The 27,715-nt window shown below is 47.5% G+C and overlaps 1 protein-coding gene across 1 annotated transcript in view; it reads left to right on the top strand.

Annotated features, from left to right (window-relative positions):
• PIBF1 (progesterone immunomodulatory binding factor 1) overlaps positions 1 to 27,715 on the top strand; it is an 853,407-nt gene that overhangs the window by 131,539 nt on the left and 694,153 nt on the right. Inside the window, exon 8 of the mRNA XM_078656041.1 lies at positions 5,408 to 5,589. Within this exon, the coding sequence (XP_078512167.1) occupies positions 5,408 to 5,589 (182 nt within the window). The remainder of the gene's footprint in view (positions 1 to 5,407; positions 5,590 to 27,715) is intronic.

A 27,715-nucleotide genomic window follows, 5' to 3' on the forward strand; every position in this document is an offset into this window, starting at 1 on the left:
AGACTGTCAGGTTCTGCCTTAGGCTGATGGTAGCCATTTTGTATCCAGCTAGGCAGTGCTTAATTTGAGCTGGTGGTTCCAGGTGCACGGCATCGGCACTTCATTGTCAACACCTGCACTTGCAATAGTCAGCCACAAGGTAGCGCTGTCTGTCTAATTTATAGATGACCACAACAACAGTTAATTATTAATTGAATGTACATTAAAAATTACCATTACCTGCCACCCAAGCCATTCTACCTTTGGGGGCCTGAAATAGTCCGAATTGTCCCACTAGTAGGAGTTTGATGGTTGTGTTTGTGGTGTTACTATCGTTGGCAGCATAGCAGGGCCAATGTATGATGCAACCTGCTGACAAGAGCCCTGGTACTTATTTTTTTTTCTTTGTTACAAGTTAAGCACTGCAACTAGGCAAATAAGCCCTAATTTAGGCTTCCAACCTCAGTGTGTAATTATTGGACTTCGAACAGTGGATAAGCCGTAACTTCCTCAAAGGGAAGGTTAATAAAATTGAGCTTTTGCTCTTAGCATGCTAGAACAACTTGGGTCAGCCAGCTTGAGAGTCTCTTACCTCTGAAGTAAAATCTTTTGTGGTCCTTGTGGGTCCAGGATCTGTCTTTCAGTGTTCAAATGAATGTGGTCAATATGGCGTGTGTAAGGAGGGGGCTCACTGTATACTATGCCAAAAAAAGGTATCATGTGCAGAGAGTCCAGTGGATCCCCAGAGGCTTTACAGAGGCTAAAGTAGATTATACTAATGCTCTCTTTTGTTGTAGAGTGGGTGAGCAGTTAGGCTTATCAGTGGGCAGTGCTAAGCAACTATTGAGTGGCAATAAATGAGGCACACACTCAATGAATAAATCTGAGACCAATTCATAAAAATAATACTTGGTTATATTTAGTTTGTAGAGCCACAAAACATTGCCTTGGGTAAATACGTTTTGCAATAGAAATACTGTTCAGAATCAAAAGTGGATACTTAGCGGCACTTCACGATGCCGGTGGGACTGCCACTGAGAGGCCGTTGGTGGCAGTCCCTCCGACAGATAGTAGATCACAGGCACTATTCTCTTGTACTTTGTAATGATATCTCTCATGTTGCATTTAGTTTACAACAACCTCCCATCTTTCAATGATTATGGGGTAGGGGATATATCACTCACGTGCCCAACTTAAAAAGCCCGTCCCTCTAGACAAATTCTTGTGAAACCACTCGACCACTGTGAAAAATGTGTGAGAGCGAGTTGGCACCTCACGGGCGCACCACCAATGGGGAACCTGGTAGGTACTCACCAGGATAGCCCTGTTCTCATCATTGGTGCCATCAAGCTTAGAAGAAAGAAAGGTGTCCAAATGAACACACGTATGTGTAGAAAAAAGAGAGTGCAGTGGAAAAAACACAATAGTGTCACACAACATAAAACATATGCCTGCAGCACAGACGTACAAACTTTATTCCTATTCTTTTGTGCTGATTGCATAGATTTAAAAAAGTGAATCTGACTGCTACTTATACAGCCATATTCTACTTGCCGACATGTTTCATTGCCATAGTGTTCATCTGGCAATTTCTTCAGGGCGTGAAATTTTTCACGACCCGTGCAGTCCGTCCAAGTATCGTAAAAATACGAAGGGGACGCAAGACAGCTCACAGAAGGAGTTAGTCCACAAGTGTGTGTTTTTAATACCTCTCGGCTGGTATGAGATACGTCGGCCTTTTGAGGTTGTGAAACCCCGGTGTCCAAAGCAGTGGCCAAAAAATTTCAAATTTTTCACAGTGGTTGAGTGGTTTCACAAGAATTTGTCTAGAGGGACGGGCTTTTTAAGTTGGGCACGTGAGTGATATATCCCCTACCCCATAATCATTGAAAGAGGGGAGGTTGTTGTAAACTAAATGCAACATGAGAGATATCATTACAAAGTACAAGAGAATAGTGCCTGTGATCTAGGTCAATTTTGGATTTGAAACTTGATGAGTGGGGGGCGACCTAGGTCCCATATTTCCCTCTTTGCTCCTTGTTGTTGTTGGCCTCCGACAGATAGCCCTTTGGGCCGGCCGCTGCATTAAGATGCAGCTGGTCGAACCCTTGTCTGTCGGGGGACAGACCGATGCCTCTTCCAGAATCGACGGATCCAGCCAGAGTGGCGGTCAGCATCGTGATCCTGAATGGAGGCGGTGCCTGCTCAGGCACCTCCATAAGGATCCCACAGCCTTATCATAGCGGTCTCACTTCTATGAATAGGCTGTCGGAAAGAGACTTTGGGGGCCCCAAGCAGATCCCCTGTGAGCCATGATGTGACTCCCCAAAAATCCATTCATCGTGTGCTAGGTACCACAGAGTGCATGGATGTTTGTGAAATGACTTTTTGTACTGCGGCTTATGCTGCAGCCCTTTTCCGAGCCACAGCACAAGCCACAATAGAAAAAGGCAGTTTCCGACCGCCTGCACAGCGGTCTGATCAAAATATGGCAGGTGGGACCGCCAACTCCTTGTCGGCCGATCTCAATCACACTTTGATGCCGGTTGGACACTCCTCTGACCGCCATCGTAAAGAGCCACTTAGTTCAATTCTCAGGCTTTGCACTGTTAACCTATGGGAGGAAGAAAACATTCACCATACAGTTGGGTAACATCGACTTACAAAACCAATCTTCTGAAGTTAAGAAAAGTATTGGGCTAGGCTCAGTTCAACACTAACAGTACACCATCAGTGGTACAGGGGCAGCCGGTTGCTGGATGCAAATACGGTGTTAGGCACCCAATACAACTCAACGAAGAATGGGGCAGTCAGTCAGACAGATGCTGCTTATAGATAAATAACAGCTGCTTGGGTAGATAGTCTCCGGGGGGTTGAATCAAGCACTGTCAGGGTCCAAAGCAGCACCAACACCACCACCACCACCAGCAGCAAAGGGGTAGTCGGGTGCAGGGTGCCAACACAGCGTTAGGTGCCCAATGTTAAGCAATGAAGAAAGCCCAAATCGGAAAAGGGCTGCAGGCTAGGAGGCGGGTTGAAGGAAACCAACCGCTGCAAAGGTAAGTATGATGCCGGGGGACTTGGAGACATCTTTGGTCCGCTTTACCAAGACCCAGGGCTGGCGGGTGCAGGGGTGCCTTTTGATGCCAGAACCAGCTTTCCGGAGCAGTTTTTGGTTAGGGGTCTCCGTGCAGAGTCTGCAGGCGACGTGTAGGAGTCCAGGAGTGGTCAACTCATGATGAACTCAGGCTCTGGAGCCCTGGGAATCCTCACTGGGACCGGTAGGCCACTTAGACTCGGACCGGAGGCATTGGGTGCAGAGGTGGAACCGGGAGCAGGGTTTTACCGTACTTCAGGTCACAGAGGCCTTTCTTGAAGCTTGTTGTTGGTGAACAGAACCGCTGTTCTTTAGAGATCTTGATCTTTGTTAAAGGCAAGCAGTCCTCCCCGGGATATTCGAGGTCGCTGCACTGCAGGACGAGTCATCTTTGGCACAGGATCGTTGAGGGCTGCAGACAGGACAGTAGGGCTGGGGCCAAGTCAGTAGTTCTCTGCAGTCTTCTCTGCTGGTGTGGCTCTGTGGTGTCCGGCTCTTCTTAAATCACCAGAGACTGAATTTCAGGGTCTGGGGATGCGTCTTAAATACTAGATTTAGGGGTTTTACTAGGAAGTGACAGGTAGTGGCCAATGGGCCCCTTACCTGGGGTGTCTACACCCTCTGATATGTCCACCTCCTGTGGGAGGGGGGCATAGCCCTAGCCCTGATTGGATAAGTCCCACTTTCTTCAAGATGGTGGGCACTGAAAAGTGTACTTCACCTTGCCTCCAGCACCTGAGGAGTGTAGTTGGCTGGGGGGGGGACCTCTTATTCATGCTGAGTTTTCCCGCCTGTCTTCCCACCAAAAGCGGGTGAACACAGGGGGGACCTGCTTCTTCTAACAGGAGAAGCTGGGGTTGTGTTACAAAGGCGGCATGGCTCTTCCTGATCAGGGGGAGGTGTGAAAACCCCACCCAGGGCAGGCATTGTTCTTGACCTCTGAGCTCAGAGGCACGCACCCCATAAGGTCAGAACTCTGTCTGGTGGTAGCAGGCTGGCTAAGGCCAGTCGCTGACCACACTAAGGTTTGGTAGGTTTCAGGGGACCCCTCTGTGTGCAATTTCTAATACATCTGACACTGGAATCAGTGCAGATTTATTATGGCAAGGTGTTTGGTACCAAACATCCCATACTTTAGTGAAGCCATCATGAACCCCTTCTGCGCTCATGACGAGCTGAGCTCGTCATGAGTTGTGCTGCTCGCACGCTCATGATGAGCTCAGCTCGTCATGTAACGCGGCTTTTTGAAAAAAGCCGCGCAGCGCAAAAATAGCCGCCGCGCGCATGCGGTTAAGCTGGGGAACTCATAATGATGAGTATCCAGTCCATGTACTTACTATGGTTTCCCTGGTCACCTGCAATATCCAGGAATCGGCAAGACTATTGCAGGGGCATTTATGCTCATGCAAATATGCCCTCACAGGAGATATAGTTCACCCTGTACTATGGCTAATGCCTGCTAGAGAGGTGTCTTACCTATATCCCAGGCAGTGTCTGTAGGCATGGAAAACAGGGATGTGTGTGTGCCATGTCGACTCTTTAGTTTTGTCTGCACCAAGACACGCAGGCTGCCAGTGGAGGTGTGCATTTGCTTGGTCGGGGGGGGGGCCTTAGGGGCTGGCACAATTCGTGCTGCAGCCCTTAGTGGCCTTATTGATCCACAAGGCACTTGGTAACAGATGTAACTTTTACTAGGGACTTATATGAGAACTAAAGTGGTGCTGGTTGTGGAAGCGATAGGTACAGTCTATGGAAGGAGCTCTGGCACAGGAGACCTGATTGACAGGGGCCCTGTGCACTTTCAGTCAAAACTAAATGCTTACCAGGCAAAAAGTGGGGTCTAACCATGTTCAAAAGAGGCACTTTGCTACTGCGTGCTTTCACCAGTAGAGCACTTTACAAATGATTTACCAATGTCCAACGGACGGATGAAGAATCCCATTGAATAATCTTGTGTTTTTATGCAAATAGGTTTCGTATTTGACAGCTCTGGTATGTTGTGTTTGGAGGTAAATGATTTTGCTAAATCTGATCAGCTTTTGTAATGAGCCAATTGTTTAGACCCAAATCACTCATGAGGACAGTGCATATTATGGTAATTTTTTATGAAAGTTTATTTATTTTTATTTATTTTGTTGTTGCATCACAATAAAGAATTGGTCTGAAAAATATAGGGAGTGTAAGTAAATTAAAATCTAACTCTGAAGAAGTATATTTTTATGTGTATGCACTTAAATGAATTCTTTTTGTTCTACTGTCATTTCTACAATGAAGGGATTTGTAAAAATATGGGTACACTTTGAATAACAACTTATGTTATGTGTTAACCAGGTGACAATTTTACAACAGTCTGTTACTCTGCTCCAAAAAGATAAAGAATACCTAAATCATCAGAACATGGAGCTCAGCGTTCGTTGTGCACATGAACAAGATCGTTTGGAAAGGCTTCAGGCACAGCTCGAAGATACCAAAAAAGCTAGAGAGGAAATGTATGAAAAATATGTAGCCTCCAGGTGAGTGTGATTTGCTCAAACCAATATTCCTTTAAGGGCCACAACTCAATCACATTGACGACTGATCACCATGCCCATTCTCTCAATGTAATCATTGTAAAGATTATATGGTTCAGTGTCTGTATTTCCACTTGCCATTCTGGGTGCACACCCCTTGCATGGCTGTAAGTGTTTCTTAAAGAAAAAACTCTGATAGAGATTTCTAGCTGCAGATTCCTTACCTTAGAACTATTCCCTGGCTGAAAGTGATGTGTGTAGGACTTATATAGGTGCCATCCCAGCGCATTGACGTTAGTTCTTTTATTTCTGGGCCAATCAGCGCAAAGCCGGAGTTTGTCAACGTTTTTTGAGAATTCTTCTTCTGGTGTGGCATGGATGTCCACTAGGAAGGCCAGCTTAAAGCTCTGTGGCTCTTGTCATCAACAGATATCGGTGACTGACTCACATCTTGTATACCTCTGCTACCTGTAACGTGATCACAACCCAAAAAGATCTGCACCAATTGCTGTGCCATGTTCCCCAAGGCCTTGAGGGAGCAGTTCCTCAAGCTGCTTGCCGTGCGCCGCTGCAATGGTCTCGATCCTGGCCAAGAGGAAGGGATCGGTTGCTGAGACCGAAATCGTTGTCACACTTGAAGTCATCAGGCCACACCGGTAAGCTCAAGCACAAGAAGATGAGTAAGAAGTTGAAGAGGTCTTCGAATTTGCCTCGACTGATTAGATGAGGGAGTGTCGCCATTCGGGGACTGGCTCCGCAGTTGAGCCAGCACCTAGATCAGCTCTGTACTTCCCTGTGTTTCTGAGAGCTGGAGCGGGCCCCCGCTCATCTCCAAGGGTGTTATGTGGCCATGTGCTTCATAATGGAGCTGTCCATTCCCGTAGGCCCAGCGGGTTTGAGAAGGACCCCTACTAGTTCCACACCGGCAGCTTTGCCACCATTCGGGCCCCTTGGGTCTACAGGTGGATCCAGATCGGTGCAGGTCGTACCACTGAGAAAAGAGAACCAACGGCGGACTTCAATGGCCACACCTCCTCGGTGTGTTCCCCAAGTGATAGCTTAGTAATATAGTAAGAATCGGTGTACACAATCAACTCCGGCACCAGCCGTTGTGGGATGCCAACTGCCAGACAGATAAATGAGAACACTGGAGCGGTGCACAACCAAGTGAGTATAATGTCAACGCGTTTCGTTCAATTGTTGAACTTCGTCAGGGCAAGCGTGATGATTGGCGATTAGTGGCGAACAATGCTTTGTTACAGAGTGGTTCTTGGGGCCCAATCTGGTCCGGTCCCTGTTCTGAAGTGAATGCCAAGTTTGTCGATCTTTCGACTGTGTCCGTTGCGTGGGCCTTCTTGATAAGAACCCGTTTAGTGTTCCTGCAGTTGGGCGCAACTTCGTCTCGATTCGTCTTCCCGTGAGTCGAGATGAAGTTGCACCTGACTGCCGGAACAAGTATTGTTCGCCACTACTCGCCAATCATCACCCTTGCCCTGACGAAGTTCAACAATTGAACGAAATGCGTTGGCTGATGCTTTGCATGGACTGTTTGAAATAAAGACTTATATTTTTGCAACAAAGACACTGATCAAGCTTCTTTATTGACATTATACTCACCTGGTAGTGCACCTCCGCAGGTCGTACCACCTCGACTTTCTCTGATGCCGGCCCCAATGTTGATGCTCCCAGCACCGCTACCATTTTATACCAGCTTTTGACACTTAGCTAGACGGGCGTCACCCGGCACCAACTGGAGCCATGCCTTCTAGGATGAAGCATGAGCCCTCTTCATGTGGGCTAGGATTTGGGGTGGATTGGGGAGGTTTGCTGGACCCTGAGCAATACCAGCCTTTAGTTACCCAAATTGACTGGTGTGAGGACTTAATGAAGGCATGTGAACTGGACACTTCTCCAGTTACTGGCAGGCTTTCTGTCCCACTAGCGTGGCTATTGAGGAGGGAGCATACTGTGCAATGGTGGTGAGAAGGTTGCCGAAAGTACTGGACCTTAGCCTACCCTCACTGGCAGTCAAGACGGACATCTTGATGGAGGTGCTTCAGCCAGGAGTGTCCCCCCTCAGGACAGCTTCTACCATTTTATGAGCACCTTACAGATGTTCTGCCTGGGACTTCCTCCAAGCCCAGCACAAGGACTCCTGTGAACCGGACGATTGGCTGCTGCCACCGCCCTACCTCAAGGGACCCTAATTTCCTTACACAACACCCTACCTCGAAGAGCTTGATGGACCAAGCCTCTACCTCCCATGTAAATCCTGGTGCATTCCCTACCGCCCTATTGATGGGGACTCTTAAGAGGTCGGATACCTTAGGGAAGTAGATGTTTTCTTCCACCAGCCTGGCACTGCAATCCATGAAGACCACTTGTCTTTTGGACCGTTACTCACATGCTGTAGGGGATTCTGTTACTCAGGTGCTGCCAATGGTCCTGGAGGATGCCCGGGCCATATTCTCCCAGGCTGTTGCAGATGGTAGAGATGTGGACTGGATACCACCGACTTGATAGGCATAGCAGTTTCCTTGACTGTGGTTTTACGGCGCCATGCTTGGCTGAGAACAACTAGCTTTTCAGGGGATGCTCAAGCCTCACTTATGGACATGCCCTGTATTGGCTTCTGTCTCTTTTGAAACCAGGCGTATTCAGCTCTAGAGTGCTTTAAGGACAGCAGGGCTAAGGCCAGATCCTTGGACTCTATGATCACCCCATGCCACCTGAATCCATCTTTTGCGGCCATGGAAGGGGCGTCCAGCTGCATCTGTACAAATCCAGCCACCGTAGTATGCAAGCTTACCAGCTTCTGCGTGGCTGAGGACGTGTTACCCACAGACCTCGTGTTTCGGGCAGCCAGAGATTGGGTCTCCCTGGCAGCCTCAGCCTCCAAACCCTCAGACCCCAGGTGTGGGTCCTGGGCTCACTGTACCACTGGATTCAAGCTAGCCTGACTGATGAGGGGTGATACCACGAAACTGGCCCCAGGATGTTTGTTTCTGATCCAGACTGGACTGTTCCGTGAGGGTCAGGGCCTAGACAGATTTGCATATGGCTGTGTCTAAACTGGGATGGCATGGTGAGCAAAAGAACGATGAATTTAACCCAAATCTTTTGACTGGGGGTGAATGTATGATTTATTCTGCATTCCGTCCATCATTTGTCAAATATCTTTTTTTTTGGTTTTAAAGATAGCGAAAGACATAGAAATGCAAAAAATAACATGTGGGGAAAGAAGACCCCAATGCCTAATATCATCCTAACAGTACAGTGTGCTAATAGAACGTATACAGTTTGTGAATTAGGAATCGGCGATGAATGAATTACTTTAGCTGTCAGCTTTCGGCCACCCCCCGCCCCTGAAGCCAAAGAACATGAGAACTTAAACTAAAGTGTGACGGTCAATAAACAAATATCATATACAGTTACTACAAAAGGTCACTGTCTAGGGAGAGGGAAACCCTTCCGTTGTAGACTTCCTTTCGATAGCTCGAGGGTGTTAGTGGCAGTTCTAGATATGACAGAGATGGAGAGCTCGAATCCTCGGGCCGCATGCAAACAGGGGGCAGTCCCCCGGAAATGTATTCTACCGGGGGGGGGGGGGGGGGGGAAGGAGCCTCTGATCCCTCTGATTTCTTCCAAGTTGCGGTTACGGCCATCTTGGCTGCCCCAAGGCAGAGCCACATTACCGAGCTGTCCCCTTGCGTCTGGCGCTTCAGTTTGGTATCCCGGATCCCCAGGAGTGTGTGTTATAGCGTGTCTGGAATCGGGTAACCTAAGGTCTGTTTGATTTGGGCTAGGACCTCCTTCCAGAAGTTCTTGATTTGGGGGCAGTCCCACCAGATGTGCCTAAAGTCGCCCAGGTGCCTGCATCCCTTCCAGCATTTCTCTGAAGCATTAGAGAAGATGGGAGTGTAGCCTCTGAGGATGTAGGTACCATTCGTACATAATCTTGAAATAAGCCTCCCTTAAAAACATAGAGCGGTTAAACTTGGGAATATCCCTATATAGTGAGGACCATTGTTTCTCTTGTAGTGGAGTGTCCAATATTGTATCCCAGAACCTTTGGTGTCTTGAGGTGAGCGGGGAGGTCCGTGTCTGTAGAAGGGAGTAAATAAAGGAGATGGCTCCCCTCCAGGAGGCCCCGAACAGGGCAAATTTCTCAATGGCACGCAACTCCCTGGTAGCGGCCAGCTGTACCTGCGGTTGCAGAACCCAGTGTTTAAGTTGTAAATAATGGAATTCCTCAGTAGGTGGGAGCTGAAAGACATTGGAGCACTCCTGGAAGGGCAAAATTTCCCCCATTCGAACAAATGAAAAAGCGCGAGGCAGCCCCCCTCTCACCAAGCATCGAAGGGGCCTTCCTGTAATGCTGGGGGGAATTCTGGATTAAAGTGTATGGGCGTGTACGGGGAAGGAAAGGTGGTGAGGGGAGTGGTTCTGTTCAAAACGTCCCAGACCCCCAGGGTGGTCGCCGTAGGTGTGCTGATGAAGGCATTGCCTGGCCGATGCTGTTTGTGTTGCCACAGTAGGTCCCAGATCGTTCTCCCTGTTATTTGTCTATCCATATGGAGCCATAGTTTATCCAATTCTCGAAGGGACCACTCCGTGAACACCCTCAGTTGGACCGCCCTATAGTAATCCAGGAAGTCCAGAAGGGCCAACCCTCCCTTCCCCCTCGGTCGCATCAGAATTCGGTTGGAGACCCTTGCTTCTCTGCCCCAGCCAAATAAACTTGGTGACCATTGTTTTTATTTCGGAGAACAGTGCCCTATCCACCGGGATCGGAAGGCCCTGGAAGAGATACAGTAAACGCGGGAGGATATTCATTTTCATAGCGTTTATCCTATCCGCGAAAGGTAGGCCATCCGCCATCTGGCAAAATCTGCTTTAATTTGCTGCAACAGCAGGGGGAAGTTCGCCCTATAGAGGTGCTCCAGCTTGGAACACCTCTATAGGGGAGTTTTATGCCCTGGTAGGTGATGTCTGTGGGCACTACGAAAGGGGGTCACACCCTCAATAGCCTACATAGTGTCTTTAGGCACTGTGAGATTTAGGAGGAAGTATTTCGAGTGGCTCACCTTGAAGCCTGAGGCCCGCTCGTATGAGGTGAGCTCTGCCAGAGTCGCCGGAAGGGAAGAGTGGGTCTCGTGACCGGTAGGAGCACATCATCCGCGAAGAGGGAAATCTTGTGCTCATCCGAGCCAAATGGGACTCCCCCTATTTCCGGTTTGGATCGAATGCGTTCCGCAAAGGGTTTGATGCTGAGCGCAAATAAAAGGAGGGCTAGGGGACAACCATGAGGGGTGCCCAGAGAGAGATTGAAAGATTTCGAAGGCACCCCGATCACCAGGACCTTAGAGCGTGGTGCATGATAATTAGCTCTAACCATCCCAATAAAAGTCTTGGTGAAGCCGAACCGCGTAGAGTGCAGGTCAGAAAGGCCCAGTCCACCTAGTCAAAGGCCTTCTGCATGTCCAGCTCGAGAAGCACGTTGGTATTGCCTTCCTTTGTGCTTTCTCGATAATGTGGACTACTCTTCGCAGGTTGTCAAGGGTTTGTCTCCCCTTGATAAAGCCCGCTTGATCGGCCTGCACCAGGAAAGGCATAATGTTTTCCCGGGTGGCCAAGATTTTGGAGTAGAGCTTGGCGTCTAAATTTAGGAGCGCTATCGCCTGTAAGAGGCGCAGAGGGAGGGGTCTGTCCCTTGTTTGGGGATGACAGAGATCAGGGCTTCGCCCATTGAAGGGGTCACCTGTTGCGTGGTAGCGATGTCATTGAAAAGCATTACCAGGTGGGGGGTGAGATCCGGAGCAAATGTACAATAGTAGTGGGCATTAAGGTCATCAGGGCCAGGCGCTTTCTGGAGCTTAAGCAAACCGATCGCCTTCTGAACCTCCTCAGCTTTGAAGGGACTACTCAGTTCCTTGTTGGTGTCAGCGGGTACCTGGGGCAAGGAGGTGAGGCCCTCTAAATATTGGTCTTGGGCTCATGAGTGGTTGATCCTCCATGTACAGGGTGTGATAAAAGTCCCCAAAATCCTTGGCCTTACCCGATTCGCTCTGGTGGATGACTCCCTCTCCAGCCTCTTTACTCTTGATGTAGTTCTTCTACCAAATTTGTAACTGGCAATGCAATAACGAGCCTACCTTGTTCCCACCTTCATAGTTATAGGCTTGGACGCGTAAAAGAGTCTTTTCGGCCCCATCAATATAAATTGCTTGGAGTTTCCCCTTAACCTGAGTGACCTTACGGAGGGTTTGTACCGAGGGGGAAGCCCTATGGTCATTCTCGGCAGAGCGGCATTCGCTCTCGAGAAGGAGGCGTTGTGAGAAGTTAGCCTGGCATATTGTGTCCACTATTCTAGTGGGCACCTTGCACCAGTCTAAACGACCCTTATTGATGGTGGTTGTAAAGTCAACCTTATAGACAAGCTATCCTAGTGGTAGCATTGACCAGCAGTCTTAGGCTAAAACTTCAGAGAGCATGTGAAGCCAGCTGTTTTACCAATTATAATCCCTTGAATACCAAATGAAAGGACACCACACAAGGTATATATCAAATATATATGTATGTATTTCTAACACAACCCCTCTGCACTCTTTATGAGGTCAAAGATCGAAGTACATCACAAGTTGCTCAATTAGCATACGATAAGTTGCACAAATACAGTTATGGCCTAGGGGCCTCACAAACCATATACTAAGTAAGTGGTATAAGAACCACTTCAGAAATAGTGAAATAGGCCTAGGTCCTAGGGAATCGCTGGGGCTACACTAAACAACCAAGGGTTAGGAAGTAGGAGACCCACGTGAGACGCGTGCAGTGTCTAAACACAGTTGCGAGTTACCATTGACTTATAATGGAGAACGAAGAAGTTACAAAGTTAGTGTTTTAGGGCACTTCCGGATGGACTACGACAAAACCCCTTTAAACTAGGACACTTGGAGAGTCAATACCCACCGGAGCACCGGAGTACTCGAGTTACCTCACCCAGGGAAGCCGGGTGCATAGGTGTCTTTTCGTGTCTGGTTTCGTCGATGCTTTCAATGGAGATCTGCAAAAGAAGTGCTGGAGGTGGCCAGTGGAAGAGTGTCCGGGTGGATCCAAGGGTGGATCGAAGAAGTGAAGAACCTGAAAGCAGAGGGGACAGAGTCTGGGTCACTAGCCAGTGACCAGGAAGGAACCAGGCGATGTCGCGATGATCTCAGGTGAAGAGGTGAAGCTTGTCTCTGCAGCCATGAGGACCAGGAGGTGTTGACGACGACCGGGAGCTGGATTCGAGCTGTCCCACGAAGGATCTAGTTGACTGCGGTGTCGGTATCCGGGCTGGACCCAACAAGCCTTGGCAAACGCAATCCACGCAAGAGTTGAAAATTGCTGGCTGTTCTGGTCAGTTGTCATGTCAGTGGGCTCCTCCGTTAGTGCTGCTCATTGCTCCCGGTAGAGAGCTGTGGAAAAGTAAATTTTGCCATGTTCTGTGTCCCTACGTGTCCTCCATCTTATGTTATGTGTGCATGATTAATATGCATATGTATTCCCCCTGTTCGATTAAAGACGCAATTACAGTTGTGTCCATCTCTAGTATGCCAGTTTCCAGTTCTCGTGAAAGCTACGAGTATTAGGCCTATGTAAAGTTACGTTGCCACGTTTCCCAGTGTGCACGTTATTCCATTGTAAAGTCCCCGTTTCTAGGCCTCAAAAGGGCCCGGACACCAGATTCAGCTCCTGTCTCCTGAACCCTCGCTGAGGAGCGATACAGCCCCCACCTGTATCCTCGACCCTTCACTTACTTCCTGCCTCGCAGTGCCCGGCTCAGCCTGGCTCTGCCTACGAGTCTGCCAAGAATATGTTATGATTCTAGTTATCAGTCCAGCCCTCCTTCTCTGCATTCCTAAGCTACTGAATCGCATCAATAGTTTCAGTCATCGTCTAGCCTTTACGTCTCCATGTAAGAGAAATACTGTATTTATGGTCATTTAATATTCTTCATCACGCACTACATGTAGAATAATGCATGCTCCAGTCTTAGAGTCTGTTAGCCTCTCCCCTCCTGACTCTTAGTTTATATCAACATGTCCTCTAAACATTAGATACTAGATAGGGTTTAGGTACATGTCGCCCTGACTCTCCAGACTTCAGTCTCTACTCCTAGCACAGAGTTCATCGCCCCCAGCTTCTCCTAGTAACACGTCATTGTCAGTTTGCACGCACCATTAGGTCAGAGGTCCCGGCTCCTTAGGTAGCCCCCTCCATGTTTCCGCCCCATTTATGACGTTTACATCACATGTCTATGTATACGCCTCCTGTTACACCCACTTTCACCCTTATCTTTCGCGACTGCTATTGACCACACCCACTGCTCCGCCTATTGTATGTATTGCAATTGCAACTGTTTTAGTATATATGCTTGTACATTGTTATTAAAGTTAGCGCGCTCATCCCATATCCAGCCCCGGCAGCTGCCGGGCCCTGTCATCCTATTCCTGTGCAGGTTGTCCTGTTCCTGTCCTTTATGCTGTATTAAACCTGCAAACTCCTACTACCTCGAATCTTGACTCTTATTTATTGAGCTATCTGTTATTACTATGTCCAGTAAAACCTAGATCCGGTATTATTTATTTATATACCACATAATGGCGCCCGAATAGGGACTTGCCCTTTCCCCACGCGCCGGCGAAGCCACGCCGGCCCCCTGACCCTCTGCAGCCGTGACGGAACTCTTCTGCGCACCGGCAGATATTTCTGCTTCAAGTATCCCTCAGGCCCACGGAGGAGACGGAGGTGGCGGTCCAGCATCCAGACGAGGCGGTGGAGGAACGCGGCGAGTCCCGACCAGAGCCCAAGCCGAGAGTCCAAGGTCCGAGGTATCCGGAGGCCCACCCGTAACAGAAGTCCGAAGTTCGTCCGTCCGGCGTCGAAGCAGTCCAGTCCAGTCCGAGGCCTTCCGTTCTTGCTGCCCGGTGAGTACCATTGCTGGGGTAGTATCTAGACAGGGTCAATCTAAATTGACTCTGGTCCGTGGGTTGGTGGTACACAGACCCAAAACGAAGTGTCCACTTTGGTGGATGCGGGTCCTAACGTGTCTCTTTATGAGACCGGTGAGTTTCGTACTGTTTTAGCAGTACATCTAGTTTCTGTTCTAGTCAGTTCTGTTTCTCGAGAAAATTCATGTATTCTGTTTCCAGTATTCCAGGTAGTACTCTGTTCGAACTGTTATTTTAAATGTTTTTCATGTATTGTAATGTCGTGGTATGAATGTGGAGTATTTATCGTGTTCATTGTGTATTGTAATTGCGTATTGTGTCTAGGTTACAGTTCAGTCATGCCCTTATTTTCTAAACTACGTCAGTTAAAAACCAGAAAAGGTCTGCTAGAAGCAGCAGTTCCTGTCCCGCCTAGGGACAGTCCAGGTCATTTTATGTATCAAAAGCATGGCATAAGTGCCATATTATATCTAGATTTATGGGTAGAGTATACCAAACAGTTAGAGGAAAAGTATAGATGGCCTGTATCAGGCACATGGGATGCCGAGTGCATCATGCGAGTAGAAGAAGCATTATGGAAAAAGAAAGCCAGACAGTCACAGAAAGATGCCATCGAGTTATGGCGCAAAGAATCTCATAAGAGAACCGAAAAAGAAATCAGAAAGTCAGAATTAAGTAGAGAATCTTTAGAACGAGCCCAAGAAAGGGAACTAATCGAGATAGGTGAACGAGTCAAAACCGAACAGTCAGACAGACAGAGGCATGCCCTTATTAAGGGTATGTATCCTCTTCTTGCCGAGGGCTTGCCAAAAGCGACCCAGGAGGCATCCAGTAATTTTCCGCCACCATTAGTTCCGACTAAGCTACGTCACAAACCGACCGCAGCTGATATTTTCATCTCGTCCTATTTGGACGACACAGTCCCGGAATATGCAAATCCTGTTCCGCCAGTCCCTGTAAATCAGGCAATTCCTGCTCCCCCAGACACCGGGGCACCCTTTGCAGTACCCGCTACGGTACCCCCGGTCCAGCCTACATTACAATTTCCCACCGCACCGGTACGACGAGTATCAGTCGACGATTCCAGTTTAGGGGCCGCAGGAGGAGGTCCTCCTGGTACCCCGCCACCACACCAACGTAGAACGTTGGCCGAGTTACATGAATGTGCGTTACAACGTACGCCCAAATTTAAGTCCGTTGCAGATATCCGACGAGCTCTTACTGTATGCCGCTATGATCCGGTTGCAGGTGATGATAGTACAGTAATATATTCCATCCGTGTAAGACGAGTGACCGGGTATTTAGACACCCTACCAGATATGAAAGGAGATCTAGACAGAATATATCGTTTCATCCGTACAGGGGATGATCCAGAAAGTATTGGCGAAGCCATGTCTCAAAGGAAAGCTGAGATCCAGCTCATGATATTAAAGTTTCTGATTAATTGTCTAATAAGAGAACAAGACTACCCGACTAAAGATCCGGCCGAAATGAGAATCCTGACAAGGTGGAGTGATAATATAGCCGAGGGTAAGCACAAGACTATCAGTAGTATAGAGAGTATGTACAAGAAAATTCGTAAAGAAATACTAAAGTTACACGAACAACGTAAAGCAGCACAAGTAAGCGAGAAAGAAAATGACTCTACCGAAGAGGTAGACGACGAGAATCCCACTAGAATAGCGTATGTAGGAAAATCTAGATTTCCAGATCGCCATTTATGCCTAGAACACAAGACAGTTTTTCATCATCCAGCACCAGAACAAGGTTCTCTAGAACAAGTATTTCAAGCTACCGATCACATTTTGAAGTCACAAATCGGTTATAGTGAGTTAAGTACTATGCATGAACAAGAACTAGTCCGATCAGCAGTCCGATGGATTACTGATTCTACCACTTTTCCAGACGAAATAGTGGCACAAATGTTTCTGAAATTGCCCCCAGCCGAGCAACGACTGGTGGGTATGTATATGATCCAGCACCTCATTACTCTGTATGAGGGTCAACACTCTGATCCAGGTCCGTTACACGATGTCCTGAACGAGTTACTCCAGTATAGATGGAAAGGTCTAGGTACCGATTTAATTAGCGTCATTCTAGAACAGCGCCACAAATATAGAACGTTTTTGAACCCGCATTTTGTTCATGTCTCACCCCCAGAAAGTAAACCCTTTTACATAGATAGACAGAACCCGTTACGAGAAGTACACCCAGTCAGGACAACAGATGGTGAAATGCAACGAGTGTTTGTTTACACCCCGATTACAAAGATGGAACTCTTAGAGATGAAGAAATTAATTCCTTGTCACGACAAAGATCCAGCAGGGTTCCACCGAGAATTAAAAGACATGCTCCGTATGGGAGAATACACGTATCCAGATATAATTAAAATGTTAAAGGTCCTGTTGCCCGCAGGGGTATACGAGAAACTCAAGGAAAAAGAATGGGAGGTGGGAGAGAAAAAGATTGATTGGGCAGTTCTCGAAGCTGAAGATAAGATACGAGTACCAGGTACCGGTCTAGGAGAGAAATGTAAAGAATTACCAGAACTGTTAATACAAGTTTTGCCTAGATTATTAGCCACTAAAAAGGAAGACTGGGATGCAATCTCAGCCTGTAAACAGAAACAAGACGAAGACACTAGTGATTTTTATTCTAGATTTGAAAAGTGTTTTATTATAAACAGTGGATTGAAAACGAGTAGCGAGTCATACCCTCATCTTTTTGTTACTAAATTAGTCGAGAATTCAAGTCCCCAAGTAAAGAATCGAGTTTTGAAAGTCGAAAGTACCTGGCAAGCTAATACTCCGTCCCAGATGTTACAGATGCTCCAGTATCACCAGAATAGAATCAGAGAAGAGCAAGATCATGAAAGAAAACGTATGAAAGACACGAAAATGAAAGTACTAGTTGCACAGTCTGTTCCTCAAGACAGTCAGAAGAGGGGTCCGAATCAAGCAAGTCATCCTGCAGTTCCCGTTAAAGGGACCTGCAATTATTGTAAACAGCCAGGTCATTATATAAACGAGTGTGCAGTTCTGAAACACAATATAGCTACTGGTAAGACTAAAGAAAGACCACGTCCGCCTAGACAAGAACAAGTTTCACAGACTTCTCAGCCACAGAATGCACAACAGACAGTTCCAGCACCGCAGCCTATCGCTGCAACACAGCATGTTACACAGCAGATGTACCAGTATGCACAGTCCGAGTATCCAGAGTATCAGCCATATTCATGAAACAGCCTAGAGAGGGAGGTAGGCTTGCCTCTCATCGAGATTCCTGTAGATCAAGAAGGTCCCTATGTTCATAGTCAAGTATTAGGGAAAGACAGAAAGTTTCTGATTGATACAGGGGCAAGTAGGACCACCATCAGCCACGCCGAAGTTCCAGGGGCTCCGCTCTCAGGCTCTAGAAATGTTTCCCTTGGATTTTCAGGAAAGCCTATTGTAAACGAGATATCTAAGCCAGTTACTCTAGAAGTAGGTCCATTGTCCCGCACTACTGATCTGTTACTTACGAAGTCATGTCCAGAAAATCTGTTAGGTATTAAAACACTGAAAGAATTAGGTGCAGTTATTTGCTGTTCCCCCGAGGGAATACGACTGTTTCTACGTGACTTCAAGGGTCACTATGTGTTACGAGATTTTGATCCGAGATTGTCTAATGTCCCGCAGCATCTATGGGCGCAAGGTCCAACTGATGTTGGTTATATGCAAATCACACCCCATCGTGTGACTCTCAAGCCAGGTGTAGTCCTGCCGCGAATCAGACAGTACAGACTGCCACCTGAGGCTGTAGCAGCCTTATCCAAAATCATTGACGAGCTCATCGCTCAAGGAGTAGTTGTAGAGACTGACTCCAATGTATGTAATTCTCCGATCATTCCAGTCATGAAACGTACTGATCCAAATGCACCCCCAGTATATCGATTAGTGATTGACCTTCGAGAACTTAATAAATGTATTATTCCCCAGTACCCAGTTGTCCCAGATATTTCTTCCCTATTGACAGCTATTGATTCCGAAGCCTCATTTTTCACAGTCATAGACCTCAAGAACGTGTTTTTCAGTGTCCCCATTCATCCAGACAGCCAGTTTCTTTTCGGATTTTGTTTAAATGGAAGGAGCTATATGTTCACACGAGCTCCTCAAGGTTTCACAGAAAGTCCTAGTATTTACAGTCAAGCACTTAAGAGACAACTAGACAACATTCACATGCCAACTGACACTGCCCTGCTCCAGTATGTCGATGATCTACTAATCACAGCCCGTTCTGAACGTGCTTGCGAGCGAGCATCCCTTACAGTCTTGTATTTCCTTGCCGAGATGGGGCACAAGGTGTCCCCTTCGAAGCTTCAATTCTGTGTCCAGCAAGTGATCTATTTAGGCCACTTGCTGTCCAAGAGGGGTAGGCAGTTGACACCTGACCGTATCCAGTTAATAGCGAGTCTTCCTCAGCCCAAGACCCAGAAGGAGGTACGTGCTTTTATCGGCCTTACTTCTTATTGCAGACAATGGATTCCTCAGTATGCATTCCTAGCCAAGCCACTGATACAGTTAACGACACAGGAGGCAGCCGTATCGACTGTCCTCCCTTGGACATCTGAACATACACTTAGTTTCAATGAGTTAAAGAAAGCTTTATGCCAAGCTCCTGTTCTAGCTACACCGAACTACAGTAAGCCTTTTACACTTTTCGTCACAGAACGCGAAGGTACAGCATTATCTGTTCTCACACAAGATCAAGCAGGACAATACAAGCCATGTGCTTATTTTTCGAGCACACTAGATCCTGTAGCCCTGGCTCTGCCTGCGTGCCTCAAGTCAGTTGCAGCCACAGCACTAGCTATCAGACAAAGTGATTCCATAGTGTTAGGACACTCCTTGACAGTACAAGTTCCACACTCTGTGGAAGTTCTTTTAAACCGAACACAGACTCAGCACTTGACAATTGCACGTTTAACAGGTTATGAATTGACACTATTCCAGCCACACATAGAAATCAGACGCTGCAACGTTCTAAATCCTGCAACACTGTTACCATCAGTTAATTCAAATCCTGCCACACACGACTGTGTGGAAGTAGTCAACATTATGACTAAGCCAAGACAAGATCTGACAGATATTCCATTACCAGATCCCGACCTGACACTTTATGTGGATGGTTCATGTATGAGAACAAGTACAGGAGAACTAGTAGCCGCGTATGCAGTGACTACAGACACTGAAGTTATAGAAACACACCGTATTGACACCCTGTCTGCTCAAGCAGCAGAGCTAGTTGCTCTGACTCAAGCCTGCATATACGCTAAGAACCTGAAAGTTAATGTTAACACAGATTCACGTTATGCATTCGGAGTTGTACACGACTTTGGAGTGCTCTGGCAGGAGAGAGGTTTCATGACTTCTCATGGAACCAAGATTCAGCATGGTCTCCTTATTCAGGCTCTGTTAGATGCCATACATTTACCGACATCTATTGCTATCATGAAGTGCAAAGCACATACGAAAGTTACTGACACTATTTCTCAAGGTAATGATCTAGCAGATCGCACAGCCAAGCTTACAGCACAGACTCCAGACATTTCAGTTGACCCGACACAGACACATACTCCAGATCAGACTACATGTATGACAGTTAAGGACCCTACTCAAGATGTCATAGATATTCAGTTACATGCTACTCCCGATGAAATCAAGAAATGGTCCGAACAAGGAGGGGTCCAGACAGATCAGGGATGGGTAACGAAGGGTAAAGCCACATGGTTTCTCCCCGACTCTATGGTTCAAGTCATTATCAATACCGCACATAGTCCAGCACATTTAGGAGAAAAAGCAATGTTAGACAGTATCCAGAACATTTGGTTCAACAAGCATTTACGAGCTGCAGCCAAACAGAAAGTCCGTACCTGTATGATATGTTGCCAGTTTAATCCAGGTAAAAGTGTCCCGGTGGAACAAGGTGGATTCCAGCCCCCTGACCACCCTTTTGAAGTCCTCCAGATGGATTATATTCAGATGGAGCGATGTCGAGGTTTCAAGTATGTCCTTGTAGTTGTATGCGCTTTGTCCAGGTGGACAGAAGCATATCCAGTCCCAGATTACACAGCCGCGACCACTGCCAAGCAGTTGGTTCGTGAATTCTTCCCCCGCTACGGACTCCCTAGAGTCGTATATTCTGATAACGGCCAGCCATTCTCATCCGAGCTTATGAAACACATTTCCCTGTTGTTAGGGTACCAGTGGAAGTTCCATTGTGTACGCCATCCTGAAGCAGCCGGTCTAGTAGAGAGACATAATCAGACCCTGAAAATTCGAATTGCAAAAGTATGTAAAGAGAAAGGTGTGGACTGGCTAGTAGCTCTGCCAGTTGCTCTATTCTATATGCGCATGGTCGCACATTCCAGATCAGGTCTGTCCCCGTATGAGGTCGTATTCGGCCGCCCCCCTAACATGTGGGGTACACCTAGACCTCGAAGTATTACAGATGTTTCAAGTAATATGCTGACAGATTACCTAGCTTCCTTGATGTCTGCCCTCAACTCTTGTCGTTCACAGGTTGCTGCCGCATTTCCAGACAATACCGAGGTGGCACCGCATGACATCGTTCCCGGATGCATGGTTCTTGTCCGGAATTTTGATCGTTCAAGTCCGCTGGAGCCTCGCTGGAAGGAACCCCGACAGGTCCTCCTGGCCACCCGTACTGCCGTCAAGCTGGAAGGCAGGAAGGGCTGGGTCCACCTGTCACATGTGAAAAGATTTTTTGGACTAAAGTCTGTTTCAAAGAACATTTCCGAGGATCTTAAAGACTGCCAAAGTACTATTCTTAAGGACTGTCCCGCAAAAGACAATGATACTGAACCCTCCCTGTTAGAGAAAACTCCGCAACAGGAGTATAAGCTCAAATTAAGGTCTAGTAAAATAAGTCAGCCAGTTTGATTGTCTAAGTCCTCCCCTAGGTGAAAAGGTTAGACCGGTTTCTGACATGTATAAAATAGACCCCCATAGTGAGAGAGTTAGTCAAAACTCAATCCGATGTATCGTTTTTCTAAGTTTCATATTGTTTTTCAGCCTTATGATTACCTGCACATGTTATGCATTTTATTTGTATTTTCCAGTTTCTCATGTAAATAAGTCTGCTAATGCTACAGTAGAACACACGTTTAGTGATCTGCCTCCTCATGAACTCTCATATCGTCTCGCTATGCGAAATAATTCTTTTATCCGCATGTTACATTATTCACACCAGACCAGCAATGCCACTAATTGTTGGGTGTGTGGTCGACTCCCCCCTTTCCAGACACCGAAGGGAGTTCTGCCACTCTTTCCTTATCCATTTTCACATAATGGTTCGTGTGGAGCATGGTCCACGTTAACGTCATCCTCAACAGATATGTCTTTTCTTAACAGTACATGTTTTCCAGACAAGCAAGGTCTTCCCCACAGAACAGGGTTAGATCTAGAAAATGAAGTTTATAATTTAGGTAATTATTCTTCGCATTTTATGGTCCTGAATGTTCAGTCTGATACTACTCCAGACTTACCTACTATATCAGTATTACCAGTTAAAGGCGAATTATGTGTCCGAAATAATGGTTCCGTACATGTAGGCCATAGTGATTGTACTACTATTGTCAAGTATAGTGACAGTAGGAAATCTATTTTCAAAGCTTCACGTCATTCTTATTTTGTTTGTGGTCAGACCGCATATGTTCGTTTGCCCCTCGATTGGGAGGGAACCTGTTACATTGCCTTCCTACTGCCACCAGTTTTTCTAGCCCCACCAGACTACCATAGGAATTCCCACCTAGTACATACTAGACACAAAAGAGACCTCCCGATTGTCGATTATACTGAAACTGCTCTAGAACAATACATAGATATCAATAAAGGTGTCTTCCCCTACTTAGGCACTGTTGTAAATAGTAAACTGATACGTAGATTAACCAGAACACTTGAAGCAGTAGTGATTGAGACTACTTCTGCTCTAGGTAACTTAACCGAAGAGCAATCCTTTATGAGAATTGTCGTGCTCCAGAATCGTCTCGTCCTTGACGTCATACTGGCCGATAGGGGCGGGGCATGTAGAGTCATCGGATCTAGTTGCTGCATTTTCATTCCTAATAACGCGCCGTCTGTTTATTCAGCTATTACCAGACTCCATAATATTGCCCATATGTTACACCAAGATCCAGGCACCTGGACATGGTCCGGTTGGTTCTGGAATATAATTTCCGCCTGGGGATGGAAAGTATTGTCCTTTCTAGGTATTGCAGTAGCGATCATATTCAGTTGCTGCCTCTGTATACAATGTGGCCCTGCGATTTGTGGCATTTGTGCTACCTCTTGTATTCCTAGTCCCAAGTCCCGTTCTAAACCCCGTTCCAAGAAAATTCGAGACGAGCAAATGATACTGTATGAAATGATAGATGGTATCATGAATATTGATGTTTCCTGATGGAAACGTAGTGACAAGGAGGGAATGTGGAAAAGTAAATTTTGCCATGTTCTGTGTCCCTACGTGTCCTCCATCTTATGTTATGTGTGCATGATTAATATGCATATGTATTCCCCCTGTTCGATTAAAGACGCAATTACAGTTGTGTCCATCTCTAGTATGCCAGTTTCCAGTTCTCGTGAAAGCTACGAGTATTAGGCCTATGTAAAGTTACGTTGCCACGTTTCCCAGTGTGCACGTTATTCCATTGTAAAGTCCCCGTTTCTAGGCCTCAAAAGGGCCCGGACACCAGATTCAGCTCCTGTCTCCTGAACCCTCGCTGAGGAGCGATACAGCCCCCACCTGTATCCTCGACCCTTCACTTACTTCCTGCCTCGCAGTGCCCGGCTCAGCCTGGCTCTGCCTACGAGTCTGCCAAGAATATGTTATGATTCTAGTTATCAGTCCAGCCCTCCTTCTCTGCATTCCTAAGCTACTGAATCGCATCAATAGTTTCAGTCATCGTCTAGCCTTTACGTCTCCATGTAAGAGAAATACTGTATTTATGGTCATTTAATATTCTTCATCACGCACTACATGTAGAATAATGCATGCTCCAGTCTTAGAGTCTGTTAGCCTCTCCCCTCCTGACTCTTAGTTTATATCAACATGTCCTCTAAACATTAGATACTAGATAGGGTTTAGGTACATGTCGCCCTGACTCTCCAGACTTCAGTCTCTACTCCTAGCACAGAGTTCATCGCCCCCAGCTTCTCCTAGTAACACGTCATTGTCAGTTTGCACGCACCATTAGGTCAGAGGTCCCGGCTCCTTAGGTAGCCCCCTCCATGTTTCCGCCCCATTTATGACGTTTACATCACATGTCTATGTATACGCCTCCTGTTACACCCACTTTCACCCTTATCTTTCGCGACTGCTATTGACCACACCCACTGCTCCGCCTATTGTATGTATTGCAATTGCAACTGTTTTAGTATATATGCTTGTACATTGTTATTAAAGTTAGCGCGCTCATCCCATATCCAGCCCCGGCAGCTGCCGGGCCCTGTCATCCTATTCCTGTGCAGGTTGTCCTGTTCCTGTCCTTTATGCTGTATTAAACCTGCAAACTCCTACTACCTCGAATCTTGACTCTTATTTATTGAGCTATCTGTTATTACTATGTCCAGTAAAACCTAGATCCGGTATTATTTATTTATATACCACAGAGCGCCACCATTCTGCTGGGTCCAGGTGTCTGTTAGCACCGCTCCGCTGACTACTCACGGCACCTCCTCAGAGGCACTCAGTGGGTTGCTTCGAGTGTCCCCACAACTCCGCTCAGCATTTCGGCCGACGGGGGCTCCCTTTTACCATATCGCAGAGCTCTCGGCAGGAAGAGCCGCCATTTTGCGAAAACCGCCCGGGACGGTCTCAATCCGCTGGTGCCACGCTGCCGCTCCACGGGTGCTCCTCGGACCACTGCACCGGTCCCCAGCAGTTGCCCCACACCTGGATGTTCCTTAGGGTGATTGGGGTGCGCTTAAATACGCTTTAGGGCATAATTACTTCGGGGCCTTGGATGGAGCCGGTCGGAGTCACATCCGATCGGCCATGATGGATAGCCACGCCCCTATTTGTGTCTTTTGCTCTTACCTTCATGAGCACCCAGTGGGAGGCAGGATACGCTATCACTTGCCCCAGTGGAGTTCTATAAAATCAGACCAATGGTTTCTCCAAATTGTTCGGAGGGAATACTCCCTGTCCCTTAGTGACTACCCTTCCACCCATGCCACCTGCTTGCAACAGTGACGGTGGACCATCTCTCATTGCTACGCCAAGAAGTGATGGCTCCTTTGACCAAGGGAGCCATTGAGAGGGTGCATACGCCAAAAATAGGTTATGTTTGCTATTCCTTCTACTTTATAGTGTCAGAGAAGGATGGAGGCCTTAGTCCTTTCCTAGACCTGCACCCTCTCAATTTCTTCCTCGAGAGGAGTAGGTCAAAATGCTCGCGCTCACCCATGTCCTGTCTGCCCTGGACCCAGGAGACTGGATGGTAGCATTGAATTTGCAGAACACATAGTTGCACATTTCTGTCCTGCCTGCCCACAGGCATTACCTGTTGATCACGGTGGACAATGAACGCTGTCAGTTCGCCTTGCTGACTTTTGGCCTTACCGGCACCCCTTGGATGTCCATCATGGTGATGGCTGTGGTTGCAGCTCATCTGCGGAGATCAGGGGTGTCAGTCTTCCCCTATCTTGATGCTGGCTGTTGAAGGAGGGGCTCGCCCCAGGCTGTCATCTCCCACCTCCAGACAGTGGCAGACCTCCTGCCTTGGGGTTCACTATCAACGTGCCAAAGTCACGCCTAACTCCCTATTAGATGCTCTCTTCGTCATCAGAGCTATTCTGGACAAGTTGCAGCTTTTGGCCTATCCTCCCGAATGGCGAGTCCAGGATATTTCGGCTGTGATACCGATGTTTCAGACTCCATCCTGGATTTAAGTGAGATTGACTCTGAGGCTGTTGGGTCTCATGGCCACCTGCATCCTGCTTGTGACACATGCCCGCTGGCATATGCGGGCTGTACAGTAGGATCCGATGTACTAGTGGGCGCAGCATCAGGGGAATCTCTCTTACATGGTCCAGATCTTGGAATAAACTGCAAATCATCTGCAGTGGTGGTTAACGAACCGCAATTAAGTCCGCAGCAGACCCCTCTATCTTTGCCAACCAGAAATCACAATGGTGACAGATGTGTCACTCCTGGGATGGTGCAGTGATGTGAGCGGGGTAGAGATCAGAGAACACCGGTCTCTGGTGGAATCAGGACTCTGCATCAACCTTCGGGCGATTCGACTGGCATTGAAAACCTTTCTACCCTCCATCAAGGGAAGGCTAGTGCAGGTGTTCATGGACTACACCACCGCCATGTGGTAGAGCATCAAATAGGGCGGAGTGGAGTCGTGGATCCTTTGTCAAGAGGCCCTGCACTTCTCGACATGGCTGGAACAGCAGGGCATATCCCCGGTGGCTCAAAACCTGACAGGCTCTCTGAATTCCAGGGGGGAACTAACTCAGCCAAAGATGCCTAGTGGATCACGAATGGTGTCTTCATCCGTAGGTGTTGCACAGCCTTTCTGCAGTGTGGAGAGCCTTGGTTAGATCTGATCGCCACCACTGACAACTCACCCTGGCAGAAGTTCTGCGGAGTGGAGTTTCCAAGGCAGCTCTCGCTCTGGTACACTTTACGTCTCGAGTGGCGCTTTGGCCTCCTGTATGCTTTTCTGCCCAAACTGCTGCGGCCCAGAGTTCTCTAGAAGATCAGGACAACCGGGCCCAAGTCATCCTTGTGGGTCCGGACTAGGCTTGGAGAGTTTGGTATCCCGAGCTTTTGAGCATGGCCATCAGTCTTCCGATCAGGCTGTCTCTTCTGGAGGTTCTTCTGCTGCAGCAGCAGGGGATGGTTCTCCACCCAAACGGGTCAACACACTGCTTCCTTGTGTAGAGATTGAGCTGTGACAGCGACAGTTGACAGCTTTTGACCTTCCGCCCAAATTCTGAAAAGTTATTTTGGCAGCCAGGCGTCCCTCTACCCAAAAGGTGTACACCTGCTGTTGGGGCAGGTTTGTGGCATGGCGAGCAAAACAACAGGTTGATCCCCTTTCTGCTCACCTTTCTCAGGTTCTTCTGTTTATCCTTTTCCTTGCTCAGCAGGGCTCTACTCTGGGTACCTTAGAGGGCTACCTTTCTGCAGTATCAGCCATTCTGCAGTTGCCTGACCAGCCATTCCTCCTAAAATCCACCATTGTACATAGGTTCTTGAGAGGTTTGCAACATGTCATGCTTCATCATGCCACAGTGGGACCTTAATTTAGTCCTGATGTTTCTGATGTGTGCTCCTTTTTAGCCATTGCAAAACTGTTCTTTCAAGCTCCTTAACATCAAGATGGTCTATATGGTGGCATTAACATCTGCCCGGAGGGTCAATGAGCTTTGTCATCGAAGCTGAGGTGGCGAAGTGAGCTAAAGAACAATTGATGAATTCAACCCAGATCTGTGACTGGGATTGAGTGTCTGAAAGGTTTCAGCGCTCCGTCCATCATCTCCTTGTGTTTGCTTTGTCATCCAAGCCTCTGTACTTGGACTTCTACCCAGACAAGCTACTTCTATGATCTAGAATTTCCATTCTGCCGAAAGCACTCACTCCTGTTCATGTTGGCCAGTTCCTCACCCTGCCTACTTTTTTATGTGATACATTACTCTAACGAAGAGGAGCGACTTCACCGACTGGACCCCAAAATAGCATTGTCATTCTACCTTAACCGCACAAAAGCGTTCCAGGTGGACAACCAACTCTTTGTGGGGCATGTTTCAGCGAAGACAGGACAGGTCATGCAGAAGCAGTCCATCTCCTGATGGATCGTACTATATTTTAAGATCTGCTACGCTGGCTGAGAAGCAACCCCCCCCCAGAGGGTTTGTGTGTTCATTTCACCAGAGCGAAGACTGCAACCACTGCTATAGCATACAGAGAGCCGGTATTGGATATCTGCTAGGCAGCAACATGGTTTCTTTACATGCATTTATAAAGCACTACTGTATGGACAGTCTGGTCCATTCGGGACGGACACTTTGTTTGTTTGGTCCTGCAGAACCTTGTAGTATAAATCAGTTTTGCTTTGCTGATCT

This window comes from Lissotriton helveticus, chromosome 8, assembly GCF_964261635.1.
Source record: "Lissotriton helveticus chromosome 8, aLisHel1.1, whole genome shotgun sequence".
Taxonomy (NCBI): domain Eukaryota; kingdom Metazoa; phylum Chordata; class Amphibia; order Caudata; family Salamandridae; genus Lissotriton; species Lissotriton helveticus.